At 60.5% G+C, this 13,982-nt stretch overlaps 2 protein-coding genes across 3 annotated transcripts; both read left to right on the top strand.

Annotated features, from left to right (window-relative positions):
* Positions 1 to 1,961: 1,961 nt before the first annotated feature.
* ABB37_06627 (hypothetical protein) lies at positions 1,962 to 4,005 on the top strand (the record flags this gene model as incomplete). Of its 2 annotated transcripts, none has more annotated exons than XM_015804952.1 (1): positions 1,962 to 4,005. In XM_015804952.1, exon 1 carries the CDS (start codon positions 2,038 to 2,040, stop codon positions 4,003 to 4,005), a length of 1,968 nt encoding a protein of 655 aa, XP_015656245.1. In that variant the 5' UTR covers positions 1,962 to 2,037. The 2 variants fall into 2 exon arrangements, with proteins under 2 accessions (XP_015656245.1, XP_015656244.1); XM_015804951.1 differs by having other exon boundaries at positions 2,008 to 4,005.
* Positions 4,006 to 4,894: 889 nt separating this feature from the next.
* On the top strand, positions 4,895 to 13,831 carry ABB37_06626 (hypothetical protein; the record flags this gene model as incomplete). The annotated part of the gene is made up of 1 exon (XM_015804950.1): positions 4,895 to 13,831. The coding sequence occupies one exon, from the start codon at positions 4,895 to 4,897 to the stop codon at positions 13,829 to 13,831; it is 8,937 nt and encodes a 2,978-aa protein (XP_015656243.1).
* Positions 13,832 to 13,982: the final 151 nt, after the last annotated feature.

The following is a 13,982-nucleotide window of genomic DNA, read 5'->3' as shown; positions in this document are numbered from 1 at the left end:
CGTATTTCTCCTTTTAGGAGTTGTGCCTGTGCCTGTGCGGTGGGCTACCTTTGTATCTTTTCATCTACAACGCGCGTAGAAATTAGAAACAGTTTTCCTCCTTTCTATCTCTTCGGCTTTTTTTCGAGTACTTTTCTGAACTTCCTTCCTGTGTGTGTGTGTTTGTGTGTGTGTGTGTGTGATGTGCGCATGTGCGTAAGTCCCTCTTTTGTCCTCGCGTTCCCCCTCCCCCCTTCCCTCCCGGTGGCGCTTCACGACTTGGGTTGCCTGCCGGGATCCGATGGAGCCACGTGAACTGCCGCGCCTTTCGCAACGCGCACGGTGAGAAGCGCATTTTCCCTACGCCAAGCGAAGATATTCATGACTGCGACTCGTCGCCTCATCCGAATATATAAAGAGAAACAACACTGCATAGAGGTTTTTTTTTTTAAAGGGGGAGGGTGGTGGATATTAATGAAAGAACGAACAGCAGCTGCCATCCGAGCACTCGGTGATGCTCCCCACACAGACAGACAAAGACACCCGTTAGAAAACCCCCTTTCTGTTCTCCGCTTCTTTAAATTCCGCACAGCTCAATTCTTCTTCTTTTCGTTTTCTCCACGTGTTCGTTCGTTTTCACGTTTGTGCTTGTGCTTGTGCTTGTGTGCCTCGCATGCGTGTCCGCTTTCTTTTCTAAATCTGCGTGATGCTCCTGCTGGCACCCCTGTTCATCGTTGTCTCTCTCTCTCTCTCTCACCTTTTGAAGTTTTTATCGCCTGCTTCTTCTCCTCCTCCCTCCTCCCTGCAATTTCATGAAAGGAAAAGAAGAAAAGTGCCGTATTGGTTTTTGTAGTCGGGCCTTCAGTTCTCTTTCTTTTTTGTTCTTCTTCTACGTCGCTGATGGAAGTCACAACGCAGCGGTTGCAGTCGACAATCGCCCCAAATCAGCAGAAGAATACCGAAAGGCATATATATATATATTTCAGCTATATATTCCTGCAACGGAGTGACGTTTGCTCTCCCTATCCTTCTTATCTTCATCTTCACCTTCTTTCCTGTTGTGTTGCTACTGGCCGCGTGTGCGTTGCTGTCGTCGCACGCTGCATCGACTTTTTTTTTGTCTTCTCTTTCCGGCCTCTTTGCTTTTGAGAGGGGCGGGGCGGGGTCGCTCTCGAGGATGAAGAGCCTGACTAGTTCTTTTTCGCTGATCCTGACGTGTTCTGCGAAGGAGTTGTGTGTGCACGCGTCTCTGTGTGTTTGTGTTTATATGTGTGTGGGTGTGATGGGCTTCGCATTTCTTGACTGTGCCAAGGTGTCGCACCGCTGCCAATTCAGCTCCTTTCTCTTGTACTTCTTTTCTTTCCTCTTGTATTCGCCATGTGTGCCGCATCACGGCATCTTCGTTGGCGAGGGCCTTTTTTTATGTTGTTGTTGTTTTGAAGAGTCGTTGGGTTTTAGCCTGGATCTGCGTGGTTGCACCTTCCCCGTTGCTGGTGGCGCCCTCTATCGGTTTATCTTGTCCTCTCCGAGCCGGTTTGAGATGACACTCAACGGCAACGGAGGAAAAAAGAAAGCAAAACAGAGCATTGTTGGAGGCCGCTCTCTTAGAAGGTAGAAACGGACAGCGCGTTGTCGCGTCGCCGACGGCGGCTACGGCCAGGCTGTGCGGTTGACAGATCAAAACGAGTGCGTACGAAAGCGCCGAGCACGGCATCTTCTCGGAAGGACTGGCACGTCTGCAGCGGCAATCGTCGCGGCTCGTCATTAGCGTAGTTGCTGTCTTTGTAGCATTAAGCATCTTGTAGTAACGCTAGATGGCGTCCGATGCTTTCTCCATCTCGGCGTCTACGCTGAAATAATGGAATTCAGGGAGCTTAGTTGAGTGCCTTTGGTGCACATTGGCATAAGCCTGCGTGAACACGCCTTTCTCAGCAATCTACACATACGAATATGTTCTACCTCTATCAAACCCCTTTGCCTTAGTCTTCCGTATTGTACGTCTTCATTGCGTTGTTGGTTTGCTTGATAGTACACACACACACACACACACACACACAGATGAGAAGAGCGACGACTGGCGACGTGCAGCGCACCCCGGTACTGCCCAACGCCCCACCAGAGAGCTACCGCGACAGGGTGACATCCACCGTCTCACTCGCGTCTTTGGTGTACCAGCCGTTGCCGGCATCCGGGGCGCTGCTGCGACTTCTGCGCGGGAAGCTGTACGTCAAGCGGAATGTGCGGACCGTTGCCGATGTCATTGCAGTGCCGGTGGGTGCAAGCGCAGGTGGCACGGCGGCACCTTCGTCATCGAACTCGTTTCCTCTGAAAGTTGAATTTCACGCGCCGTCGGCCAGCTTTTCCGCCACGGCAATGAACGACCCGCCAGAGAAACAGCAAGGTGATGAAGCCTCCCCACCCAACGAGGTGAAGGGCTACATGGAAGGTGCATGCAAGACGTGCCTGCTGGAGCCGTCTGTGCTTTCCACCGCGGATCTGTTATCACCTCCAGGGAACGGTGCGGGTGGTGCGGTGTTGGCACAGGCTTGCTCGCCCGTCTACATCCTCGGTGCGGGGGTACACGACAGCGAGGTCCAGCAGGCCTTGGAGTTTGCTGTGTCGACCCGCCACCTTTCCCAAAAGGCAGCGGACCTTCTGCAGTACATCCACCACGAACTTTCCAGCAGCGCCGGTGCGCATACAGGATCAAGTGGACAAGCGAAGAGGCGTGCTCCGTTTGCCGGCCCCCTCCGAGTGTGCTTCGCCACCCACAACGTGGTGCTGACCTACAGCAATTACACGATGCCTGAACTGCTGTCGATGGTGCTGCCGGTGCAGGAGGATGCCGCGGTGGTGGCCGTGAGCGGCTTTGAGCAGGTCGGCTACATCGCCCACGTGAACCTCTCCTCTGCAAACCTGCCCTATGCGCACGTGATTGGTCAGGTCATACTCGACTGCAACGACACCGTCGATGTGGTGGTGAACAAGGCGGCCGCCATCAGCAGCGTGTTTCGCGAGTTTAAGATGGACATCATCGCGGAGCGCACCGCCGTGTTTCAGAGCAACGGCGAGAGAGCACAGGACCGCGCTCCCGCCTCTCCATCCCTGGCCTTGACAGCGGCAGAGAAGAAGTTGCTGCTGGCGCAGGAGGCGAGCACCGACACACCGCCGCAGGAGGCACGGCTCAATCGAATGCTGACGACGACGGTGCGGCAGCACGGCTGCAACTTCCGCGTCCCGTACAACCGCGTTTACTGGAACTCGCGGCTGAGCTACGAGCACACGCGGCTGGTGGAGACGATGCGGCGAGGCGACGTGCTGTTTGACGTGATGGCCGGCGTAGGGCCCTTTGCGGTCCCCGCAGCAAAAAACGGTGTGCAGGTCTTTGCGAACGACTTAAACCCGGTTGCGGCGCAATACATGACGGTGAACGCGGAGCTGAACCATTTGTCGCCCTCCTCGATGCACGTGTACAACCTCGATGGCCGCGAGTTCATGAATACGGTTCTCTTCGAGAGCGTCATGGGCCGAACGACCAGCAGGGACGCGGCGACCGCGGAGCTGAACGGGGGCCGCCGGCACGTCACGATGAACCTGCCTGCGATTGCGGTGGAGTTCCTCAACGTGTTTGCGCCTCTCGCGCCGAAGACCGCCGCCGTGGAGGGCAGCTCCCGCGACGCGGCTGTGAATGCGCGTTGGAACCGGCTCCCCGCCAACGTCGACATCAACGCAGTCGACCGCCGCGTTTTGTTCCACGTGTATTGCTTCTCCGCCGCGGATGATTTGCTGGCGGACGCGGTCGTGCAGTGTGAGCGGCACCTCGGCTACGCGCTGCCGCCGAGGAATGTGGAGGAGGTGGTGATGGTGCGCGATGTTGCCCCGACGAAGCGAATGATGTGTGTCAGCTTCACCCTACCCGACGCCTTTTGGGCCCATTTGGTGAGCTCGACGAGTGCTGAGACGGCCGCTGACGCGCCCGCAGCGGAGCCCGCGGTGAAGAAGGTAAAGATGGACGGTAATCAGTAAAAAAGGAAACGATGAAATACGAATTGTCGTAATCTACACTGCAGAGCGTTTTTGTTTTAGTGCTCAAGTGAAGCAAACCCCTACCCTTTTCTACTGACTTCAAATCCAGCCATCTGGCAAACACTCGTGGTGACGCTTCTAGTTTGCATTATTCCACTGGGGTGTCTTTCAGCATCATTTATATTGGAGTTATGGCTTATGGTGTCTCTGGCGTATTTGGCCGCCGTGGCGCTGCATCGCGTGCTTCTTTTTTTCAAATGCCGCCTTATCTTCCCTCCCTTTCCCCTCCCCTCTCTCCTCACTTTCTCTGTGTCACCTTCACTGCAGCTCTTCTCTCTCTCTCTCTCTATATATATACGTATTCCTTTCTTGTTACTTTCTTCTTTGTTTCCCGTGCTCGAACGGCCTTTCGGAGTAGAAGAGCACCGCCACCTGATGGAGGAGAAGCCATTGCAGTTGCAGCGGTGATTAACGTGAAGTCGCTTCGTGGTTCCACTTGTGTGCTCGTCCAGCGAGAAGGCAGTGTCCTCTCGTCTCAGTGGCGCAGCGAGTGCAGTCTGTATACATATATTAAATTTTTTTTATTTTCCTCATTGCATAAGGTGAAGCCCTCGCATTTGCAAAAGACAACATCAGAAAAGGAAGGAAGTGTTAGAAGATAATAGGCGTGCTGGACTACACGTCTCGCTTTTGAATAGAGTCGATACGTTCAAGGGCCACCTATTCGCTGGAACCCACTTACGATCGTTCTACACAGGTTGTGGAAGAGGAGGGAGGGCAACACCGCGCCGCCTTCCCAACTCGTCTTGGCTCCCCACTCATCCGTTCACCCAACGTAAAACACACCCCATACACTCACGCACTCATTTGAGGGTAGTCGCCTCACGAGATGGCCACCACGGCAGCTGCCCAGCCGCTCCTCTACGGCTGCCTCATCAACCTCTACAAACAGTCCCTCGATGGCTACGTCGTCGCCACCTCGTCCGCCGAGGCCCCGGTGGGGGTGCAGGTCGACTCCCCAGAGAACCCGCTGCGCTACGAGCAGACCGCCTTTCTGCTGCAACGCGGTGATTTGGTGGAGGCGAGTGGGAGCCGGCGGGCGGGCGGCGATGTCGTCAAGTACGGCCACACGATCCGACTTCTCCACTACGCCCATCAGCAGCCCCTGAGCTACCACACAGAGCGCCCTGCCGCGGGGATGAAGGGCAACCTGCGTGCACTGCTGGAGAAGCGCGGAAAGAATACGCTGAAGGTGGAGAAGTGGCGCATTATGCCGCGCTACCGCCTGCGCGTCGAAGGGGAGCCCGTCGCGGACGGAGACCCGGTGGTGCTGCAGGCCGCCGACGGTGATCGCTATTTGAACGTCGCGCTCAACGTGGACGAGGAGGCGGCGGACAATGGATTTCTCGAGGTGAGTGTGGGCGAGGACACGCAAGGCTTTCTCATGTGCCTCTACGACGGCGACACGTCCCCGCAGATGCGGGTGCCCCCGCTGCGCTGCGGCGACTGCGTGACGCTGCTGCACACGGAGGAGCATAAATACATCTTGGCCGACCCAACCAAGAAGACGTGTGTTCTGCGCACCTCCGACTCGCACATGGCAGACGGCGACGGCGCGGCGACCGGGGAAGCCAACGCCAGCGGGGAGCAGGCGGTTGCCTGGTACGCAGCCTCGAAGGAAGAAATCAGCTACCTCTCGCTCTTCGTGGTGGAGGCTGCGGATGCGCGAAAGGGCGGGGCGCTGCGCACTCGCGGTGTACGCGGCTGCTACCGCCTCAAGTCGTTATCCTCCGGGCTGTATCTGCAATGCGGCGAGGTGGCCGCGAGCGCTGCTCCTGCGAACGGTGCGGGCGGTATCCGCGGCAGCAACGGCAGCACCGCAGCGGCGGCCGGCTCCAACATTCTGAGCTCCCCCACGTTCCCATCCGGGCTGACGGGCACGGGCACCAATGCGGACTTGAACGAGCTGAACTCCCCTGCGGGGGCCGCGGTGCCGACTGCGTCCCCGAGTGGCGTTCCGGCGAGCCCTACAGCAGCGGAGGAGGTGATGAGCCCGACGCGTCTCTCTGCCGCCGCTGCTGTGAATGGTGTGCGCGCTGGCGCCGGCCGGCCGGTGCGTCAGACGAAGTACACCGTGTCCCTCACGCCCTCCGCCAAAGCACCGGGGACTCTCTTCCAGCTCCACAGCGCCTCCTCCGGCGACGAGGAGCTTCTGGCAAACGGCGGGCGGGTCTTCTTGAGCTGTGTGAACAGCAAGAACCGCAAAGTGTGGGTCGTGGCGGGCGGTCCGGCGCCGACAGACGGCGACGACTCCCTCGAGGCGGAGACGACCATCGCCTCCTTGGCCCACCACGCCAAGACCTACGGCAGTGTTCTCCTGCTCGGCGAGCGCCAGAAGTCAATGCGCGACGGGATCGAAATGCGCCGACTGCAGCCGAAGGCGCTGGAGGAGCTGTACATGATCCGTGGCCTCCTCCCGCCGCTGCAGAAGTACGTGAAGGAGATGTCAAAGGGCATCGGCAACCCATTTCAGGTCCGGCAGGCACGCGAGAACCTGCGGCAGCTGCAGCAGCTGTGCCACCGTGCTGCGGACGCAGAGGAGGAGGCGGGCCCCGAGGAGCTCATGAACGCCCGCAACGTCGGCGGCGGCGTGTTGAACCCGGAGTGGCAGAGTAAGGTCTTCCAGCAGGGTGTGGGCGAGTTGGCGCTGCGGGTGGTGAAGGCGACGCTGGAGTGCCCACACGTGCGCCCAGAGAAGCTGTCCTCGATGGATATGGTTTACCCGCAGACGGTTGACGCCTCTCTGGCGGCTTCTGTTTCTGCGGCTCCTGTAGCTGGTGTTGTTGCTGGTGCGGGTGCGGAGGAGAAGAGAAATGCAAAGGGAGAGGCGCTGAGTGACAGCGGCGTGCTCCCGCGGCCGTCGCCACTGCCGTCCGTCACACTAGCGGCCTCACCTCCCACTCTATCAGCCACGCTGGACGACAGGATCGGCTCCTCGCCTTCGGCCTCTTTCGTGCCGATGCGCTACAGCGAACTGGGCGAGCTGGTCGCGACGTGCTTTCAGCTCGTGCGTCTTTTACTGTACAACCGTCCACGCTACGCAGAGGCGCTGCAGGGCTACGCCGACTTCGTCATGCAGTGCACCTACCACGTCCCCTCCGCCTTGAAGTGTCTTGCGGCGTTCTACAGCGACAACCCGACCTTCGTGGAGCTGCCGATGGCGCGGCACCGCCTCGACTTCTTCCTCGACATGCTCGCAAAGCGCGGCCGCGAGCCGGACGTTGTGCACCTCCTCCAGCTCTTCGCCTGCTGCGGTGGGGAAGGCATGGTGGAGGCGCAGAGGATCATTTTGGACTTCTTCGCGAAGAATCGCGCGGTGGCGCTGCGGCTGCTGTGTCCGATGCGCCGCATGCCCGTCGCTCCGGAGGTACGTGAGGCGTTGCTGTCGCAGCTCCCGGAGGGCTCGCCGCGGTTCTCGGAGCGGGCGGAGTCGTCACCAGCGGCGGCGGTGCCCGACGGCGGTGGGGAGGTGGCGGGGAAGGACGAGCCAGAGGGGATCCACCGCAGCCGCGGCAAGTTCCACGTGGGCAGCCCGCTGCGTCTGTTGAAGCTGCAGAAAACATCCAAGGCGAGCCCGACGACGGCGAGTGCGGTGCGTTCGCCGGCGTCCCCGACCGTGGCGGAGTCCGCCCTTCGCCTCGGCAGGGAAGTGGTGATGGTGGGCATTCCGAACTCGCTCTTCGCCGACCCCGAGAGTGGTGGCGACTCGCTCTCCATCGCCACCTCCACGCAGTACCGCGCGAAGAGCAGCAAGCTGGGCGAGCTACTGCAGCGTGCGGCAGACGCGGAGGACATCAGCGCCCTCACCTTCTTCCCCCTGGAAGGATTGTCCGTGGTGATGCAGGACTGGCCGGAGGTGAAGGACGTGCTGGTGCCTTATTTGGTCGCACAGGTACGGCTGCTGGCCGCGCTGGCGAACGGTAAAAGCAAGGCGACCAGCAAGCCCTTTATCTTTGAGTGGCTCCCGCGTCTGGTGCTGGTGGAGACGCTGAAGAGTGAGGCGCTGCCGCGCCAGCTGCACGCCGCGCTGCTGGAGCTCTTCGCGAATGTGATGATGGACGTGGCGGGGGCCGGTGACCTACGCGAACAGATGCTAAACATCCGCTGCGTTATCACGCGTACGGGCAGCGCGGCCGATGCCCCGGCAGCCTCCGCGCTTCAACTGACGATGCGGAACGTGCCGGAGGAGCTGGTGGCGGCGAAGCAGGTGGTGGTGCGTTACCTGCGACGTACGTTGATGAGCGGTGACGAGAACGTCGCCGCGGAGTATCTGTCGGTGCTGAACCTAACCGATGCGCTCGTGAACATCGGCGCATTCGAGCTGACGGAGTACGACACACTCCTTCGACTGCTGGTGCAGTGTGTGGACCCATCGTGCGACGACCAACGCACCTACCTGGAGGTTCAATCTGTCTACGACTGCAAGTCGTGCGCGCTGCGGCTCATGAACACGCTTACCGACGTCCTTCTGGTACGGGAGGCGCTGAACCTGGTCGACTGCTTTCGTATGGAGAGGAGGCCGCCCACCTACAGTCAGATTACAGCGCTCAATGTTCCTGCCACGGCGAAGAATACGGCTAGCGGGGAGAGGGGTGAGGTGCAGCGGTGGTTTGGCAACGGAGAGGCCGAGAAGAGTGCCGCCGTGGCACCGAACGGAAGCCCTGGTGGTGAGAGCAGCAACACGTATGCCGTGGAAGATCGCACGGCGAAGCCGGGGCTGACGCCCATCGCGGAGATGTTCCGCGCCCTGCTCGACCTCGCCAACCGCAGTCACAGCTCCGTGATTCAACGCCAGGTCATTTGCCTTTTCTTTCGCGTGACAAACTTTCTGGAGGAGCTGCGCGCCACCGCCATGCGCGTGCAGCTGCTGACGTCCGAGGAGAGCATCGGCTTCTACGCTGAGATCGACCGCACCTCCGTTGCCTTGGAGGAGCTGACGAAGAAGTCGTTCAGGCGCTCCAACACCGTCGCACTCGCCAACAGTGCGCTGGACGCGTTGGGCAAGTTCATCGCCAAAGCGAAGTACGGCGCCGTCGCGGAGAAGCTGTCGATGATGCTGCACCTCGGGGTGCCTTTGCAGCTCATTCGTTTGCTGACGCGCCTCACAGTGCCGCTGCCGGAGGCGAGTCGTCAGCTCGCCTTCAAGGCCGTGACGTTGATGCAGACCATGTCACAGAACGCACGCATCCGCGAGGAGCTGCGCGAGGCCGTGGCGGATGCCTCCCCGCTCGTTTACCAAAACACAAACTATATCGCCCTCCTGCGTACGCTGTTCGTGTCCGACGCCGACAACGACCACGCGCAGATGCCCGCGGGGCTCCTGGCGGACGTGGTGAGGTGTCTGTACGTGCTGCACTCCACAGATGAGGCGATCGACTTCTTGTGCGACTGGCTCGCCGCGCGTGGTGCCTCGGGCCACGTAACGGCGCATCGTCAGCAGCAGCTGTGGCGCGCCATCGTGTCGGATCAACAGGCAGAGCGCTGCATTCAGCTGCGCCACAGCTGGTGTAGCGATCAAGGACGGGAGCTGCGCGAGAAGCTTTTGACCTCCGACGAGTCCTACGACCCCAGCGGCCGCGTGGCGACGCATCTGAAGATGTGCCGTCTGCTGTTCCTCGTGGCCAACAAGACCGAATTCGTCAAGTCGGAGGAGATCCGCCAGGAGGTGTTTGGGCAGAACAGTTTGGATGCCATGCTGCAGGTCACGACGGACTCGATGCTGCCCGTGTACTTCAGGGAGCCATACACGTCGCTGCTGCAGGCGCTCGTGCTGGACGATTCGATGGCCGCGCCGTCGCTCTTTGCACACCGCGACTTTCCTGACTTTCTGCGACTGTGCATGATAGACACCGTAAGGTACGTGCAGCTGCTCGGCGGCAGCTCGGTGTTTCCCGAGGTGGAGGAGGAGCTGGAGCGGCGAGAGGACGCCGCGCTGCGCTGCCCGCCGAAGAACGCCACGGAGGAAGAAATGAATGAGGCGCGGTTTGGCTGCGGCGCCTACGAAAGCTTCTTTTTTGGTCCGCTGTGCGCGTGTCTTCAGCGCGTCTGTGCGCGTTACCGCAGCGGTGTCTCGCAGCTGTCAAACCGGGTCCGCACGCAGCTGGAGGGGGCGATCAACGAGGTGGTCGACGCGTTGTGCGACGTCATGCAGCAGGTGCTGGCACCACGCTCACCCAGCGCGGTGCTGTCCGAGCCGACCACGGCGGGGGTGAACTCGACGCGCGCCGCCAGCGTGACCACCGCACCGTTTCCCGAGACGCAGTGGACGGAGCAGCAGACCACCATCCTCCGCAGCTGCGTGTGGGTGGCGAAGGAGAACGGCTTCTCCGGTACGGCGCGGTGGCGTGGGGCGGCGTTCGCGCAGGTGTGCAGCCGACTCGACGCGTACATCGAGACGATGACCACCGCGACGACGACGGTGAAGGCGCCGCCTCCTGCCACTGGGAGCAGCAAAGATGCGTCGGATGTGGCGGCGTCGACGCAGGACGGCGCGAACGTCCTGACGGGCAAGTGGACAACGTACCTGCGGGAGAGCCTTCTGAGTGACCCCCGCATGGCAGAGGAAAACCGCCTTCTCTCTGCTGCTGGGATTCTCCTCCGCTGCGGGGTGCGCGGCACCATCTTTGCTCGTATGCTCTTCACCGTCATGCCGTCTCTTCAGCGCTACTACCTGGTGAGCATCTTAACTCTGGTGCGGCAACTGGTTGTGCTAGCGCCGAACAACCCGTACGATGACAGCGCGCTGCTGCCCCTGCACTTGCAAGACGCGGACATGCCTTTTATCACCATCACCACTTCAGTGCCGTCGCGGCAATCCTTTCTCGCTCGCTGGCCGGGCGACACATCACTGGAGGTGCCGGTGCCTCTGATCGCGGTGGTGAGTGAGTTTATTGGGTTCGGCAAGCACGACGTGCAGCGGGCCGCGTTGCTGGCCGGCTGCACGCTGCTCATGAAAGGGAATCGCAGCATGCAGGAGTGCTTCTACAGTTACTGTCGCCGCAGCGCCAACGAGCAGCTGTTTTTCGTTCTGCGCAACCACCTCATCGAGTTCAAAGATGAGCTGCGCACCTACTACCACGCTCTGGCAAACGGCGGCACCCCGTCCGAGGCGGTGCACTACTTGTCGCAGATGGAGAACTGCCGGCTGGAGCTGAGGCTGCTGCAGCTGCTGTGCGCGGGACAGTACGCCCCTCTGCAGACCTACCTCGTCGCCCAGCCGGACAACAACATTTCAGTCAACGTCGTGGAGGCGCTGGTGGAGTTGCTCTCGATGGCGCCGAAAACGGCAAACGAGGAGACGTCCGACTTCATGCTGCAGCTCCTGTCCACCACCGCGGAGTCCCTGCAAGGGCCGTGCTTGATCAACCAGGACACGTTCGTCGCCTACAATGCCGCGGATTACCTTACCCTGCTGCTGTCCGAGTACGACCCCTTTGTTAACCCCGACGCGGTGTTCTCGAGCGTCGAGACGGTGGTGCGCCGCGTGCCGTGGTACGAGGCCCGCTTCGGCGCTAAGCACAAGAAGAAGAGGGAGGCCGCCCTCGTGGAGGAGGCACGCCGCCGGTGCCGCAACCTGCTCCAAACCATGGCACTCTCCACGCTGTTGGCGCTGATTGAGGGCCGCGACGACTCGGCCTTTGCCTCGAAGCTCATTTCGACGGTCGACCTCTCCGTGTTGGGGCGGTCCATGGACCGCAGCGCCGCCACCTACGAAGCCCGCCACGGATCCATCGTGCGCAGTCAGACACGCGGGCTGCTGCGTGGGGATGTGGAGGGCTGCCGTGCAGTGCTGGCCCGGTACCTGCGCGACTACATCCACTCCGACTACCCCACGGGGCGCCAGGAGCTGCAGGATGAATTGGCGCTGGCCGTGAGCATCTACACGTTTTTCAGAGCCTGCCATGACATGCACACGCTGGCCGTGTTGCGGTCTCACCGAGCCGGGACGGCCGCGCAGCACCGCCGTGGCGTCTCCCAGGACGTGGACGAGTTCGTCGACAAGAAGGGGCAGAGCATCCGCCAGGTGCTGCGCAAAACGCGCTCCTACCGACAGGTGGCGACGAAGCTGGCGAAGATTGAAGTGGTGAGGGATGGACGGCTGGAGCGGGTGTACTTCCGAATGCTGAATACCGCGCTGGACAACCTGCTGCACTACCGCAAACAGCACCTGATCGCGTCGGCCGTGCGCACGAGCGACAACGAGCGCATCCAGTACTTCTTCAATAAAGGCTCGGAGGTGATCGTCGAGGTCGCCTGGTACGCGCGGCTGCGACGGTGTTTACTTCTTTTTATGATGAACTTCTTCAGCAGCGAGATCAACGCGGTGGGGCTGGCGATTGTGCTGGCGATCAACCTTGTCATGGTCATCGGCATCCGCGCACCGACCTCGCCGTACGAGGACGGCACGAGCGACGGCATCAACCGTGCCCTACGCGCGTTGGGCATCGCGGACATCTGCGTGCAGGGCGTCCTAGTCATCCAGGCCTTCTTTGGACCCGCCATCGTGAGCTACAAAATTGGGTGGCAGTCGTGGAAGTCGTCCAAGGCGAGTCGGCTGACGAAGCGGGCGGACAACGACATCGCGGCGGATCGCGGCGAGGTGCTGCAGCGTGGGGAGGACACGATGCGGCCGACGTGGTACGAGTACGCCGTGTACAGTCTATACTTCATCTTCACCGACGGCCTCTTCCTCCTCCAGGCCTTCTTTCTTTTTGTGAGCATCATGGGCTTTGTGCATCATCACATTTGGTATGGGTTGCAGCTCATGCAGGTGTCGCTGAGTAGCCCGGTGCTGGCGAGTTTGTTTACTGCGCTGGCGAACAACGCCGCCTCGCTGGTGCTCACCTTGGCGCTGCTGCTCATTTTTGTCCTCTTCTTTGCGATCATCTCGTTCTACAAGTTCTCCGACCTCTTCAACCCCCTCAGCACGCGCAACAACGGCTTTAACTGCTACACGATGTCGCAGTGCTGGCTAGTGCACGTGGACACGCTGCGCAGCAGTGGCGGCATCGGAGATGTGATGGACTGGCCCATCTTTTACTCCAAGGACGGGTTTGGCTACTGGACGGAGTTCTTCCGAATGTGCTACTTCGTCGTGGTGAACCTGATCGGTCTGAACCTCTTCCTGGGCGTCATCATCGACAGCCTGGCGCAGTACCGCCTGGAGCAGCAGTTCGTCAAGACGGATCAGGAGAAGAAATGCTTCATCTGCGGTATTGAGCGCAACGTGTTCGACGTGGTCCAGCCCGGCACCTACGACACCCACATCGGCGAGGAGCACAACATGTGGCAGTACCTCTTCTTCCTGCACTACCTCTCGGAGAAGGACCCGGAGTCCTACACAGGGCAGGAGGCGTATATACATCAGCAGGTGCTCTACCGCGATGTCACCTTCTACCCGATCGGCAAGTCGCTCGTGCTCGGGGCGATGGAAGGGGGTGACGCGCCGTCGAGCAAGGCGGACACCGGTGCCAGTCGCGGCTCGGGCGGCGGCGGTGGCGGTGGCGGCGACGACGGCGCAGGCGCGGACGACGCAACGGCCCAGGCCGTGCTGACCCTTGTGGAGGTGGCCCTCAAGACGAGCATTGACCCGCTGAAGCGGAAGTTGGAGGAGATGGCGGAGAGCGTGCACGAGGTGAAGGAGAAGTTGATGCCGTCAGGCGGCAGCCTCGAAAGCACATCTGCCTCCGCGCATCCTCGAGGGATCGGCGACGCCGTGCACCCCGATCGCTCGCCGTACGGCCGCACACGACGCACTCGCAGGTAACGACCGGAAAAGAAAGCACATCACTACTGTCCAACGACGACACAGCTGACAACCGTTTTTCATTGGTGTTATAATCGATGCGTCATAGCAAGTCAAAAACACGCGGCTTTCCACAAGTTTTTGAGACGCTGTCAAGCGCATGAAACGAGTT

This window comes from Leptomonas pyrrhocoris (genome assembly GCF_001293395.1).
Source record: "Leptomonas pyrrhocoris isolate H10 chromosome Unknown, whole genome shotgun sequence".
NCBI lineage: Eukaryota > Euglenozoa > Kinetoplastea > Trypanosomatida > Trypanosomatidae > Leptomonas > Leptomonas pyrrhocoris.
The sequence above is the reverse complement of the archived record's forward strand: the minus strand, read 5'-3'. Positions and strand labels throughout refer to the sequence as shown.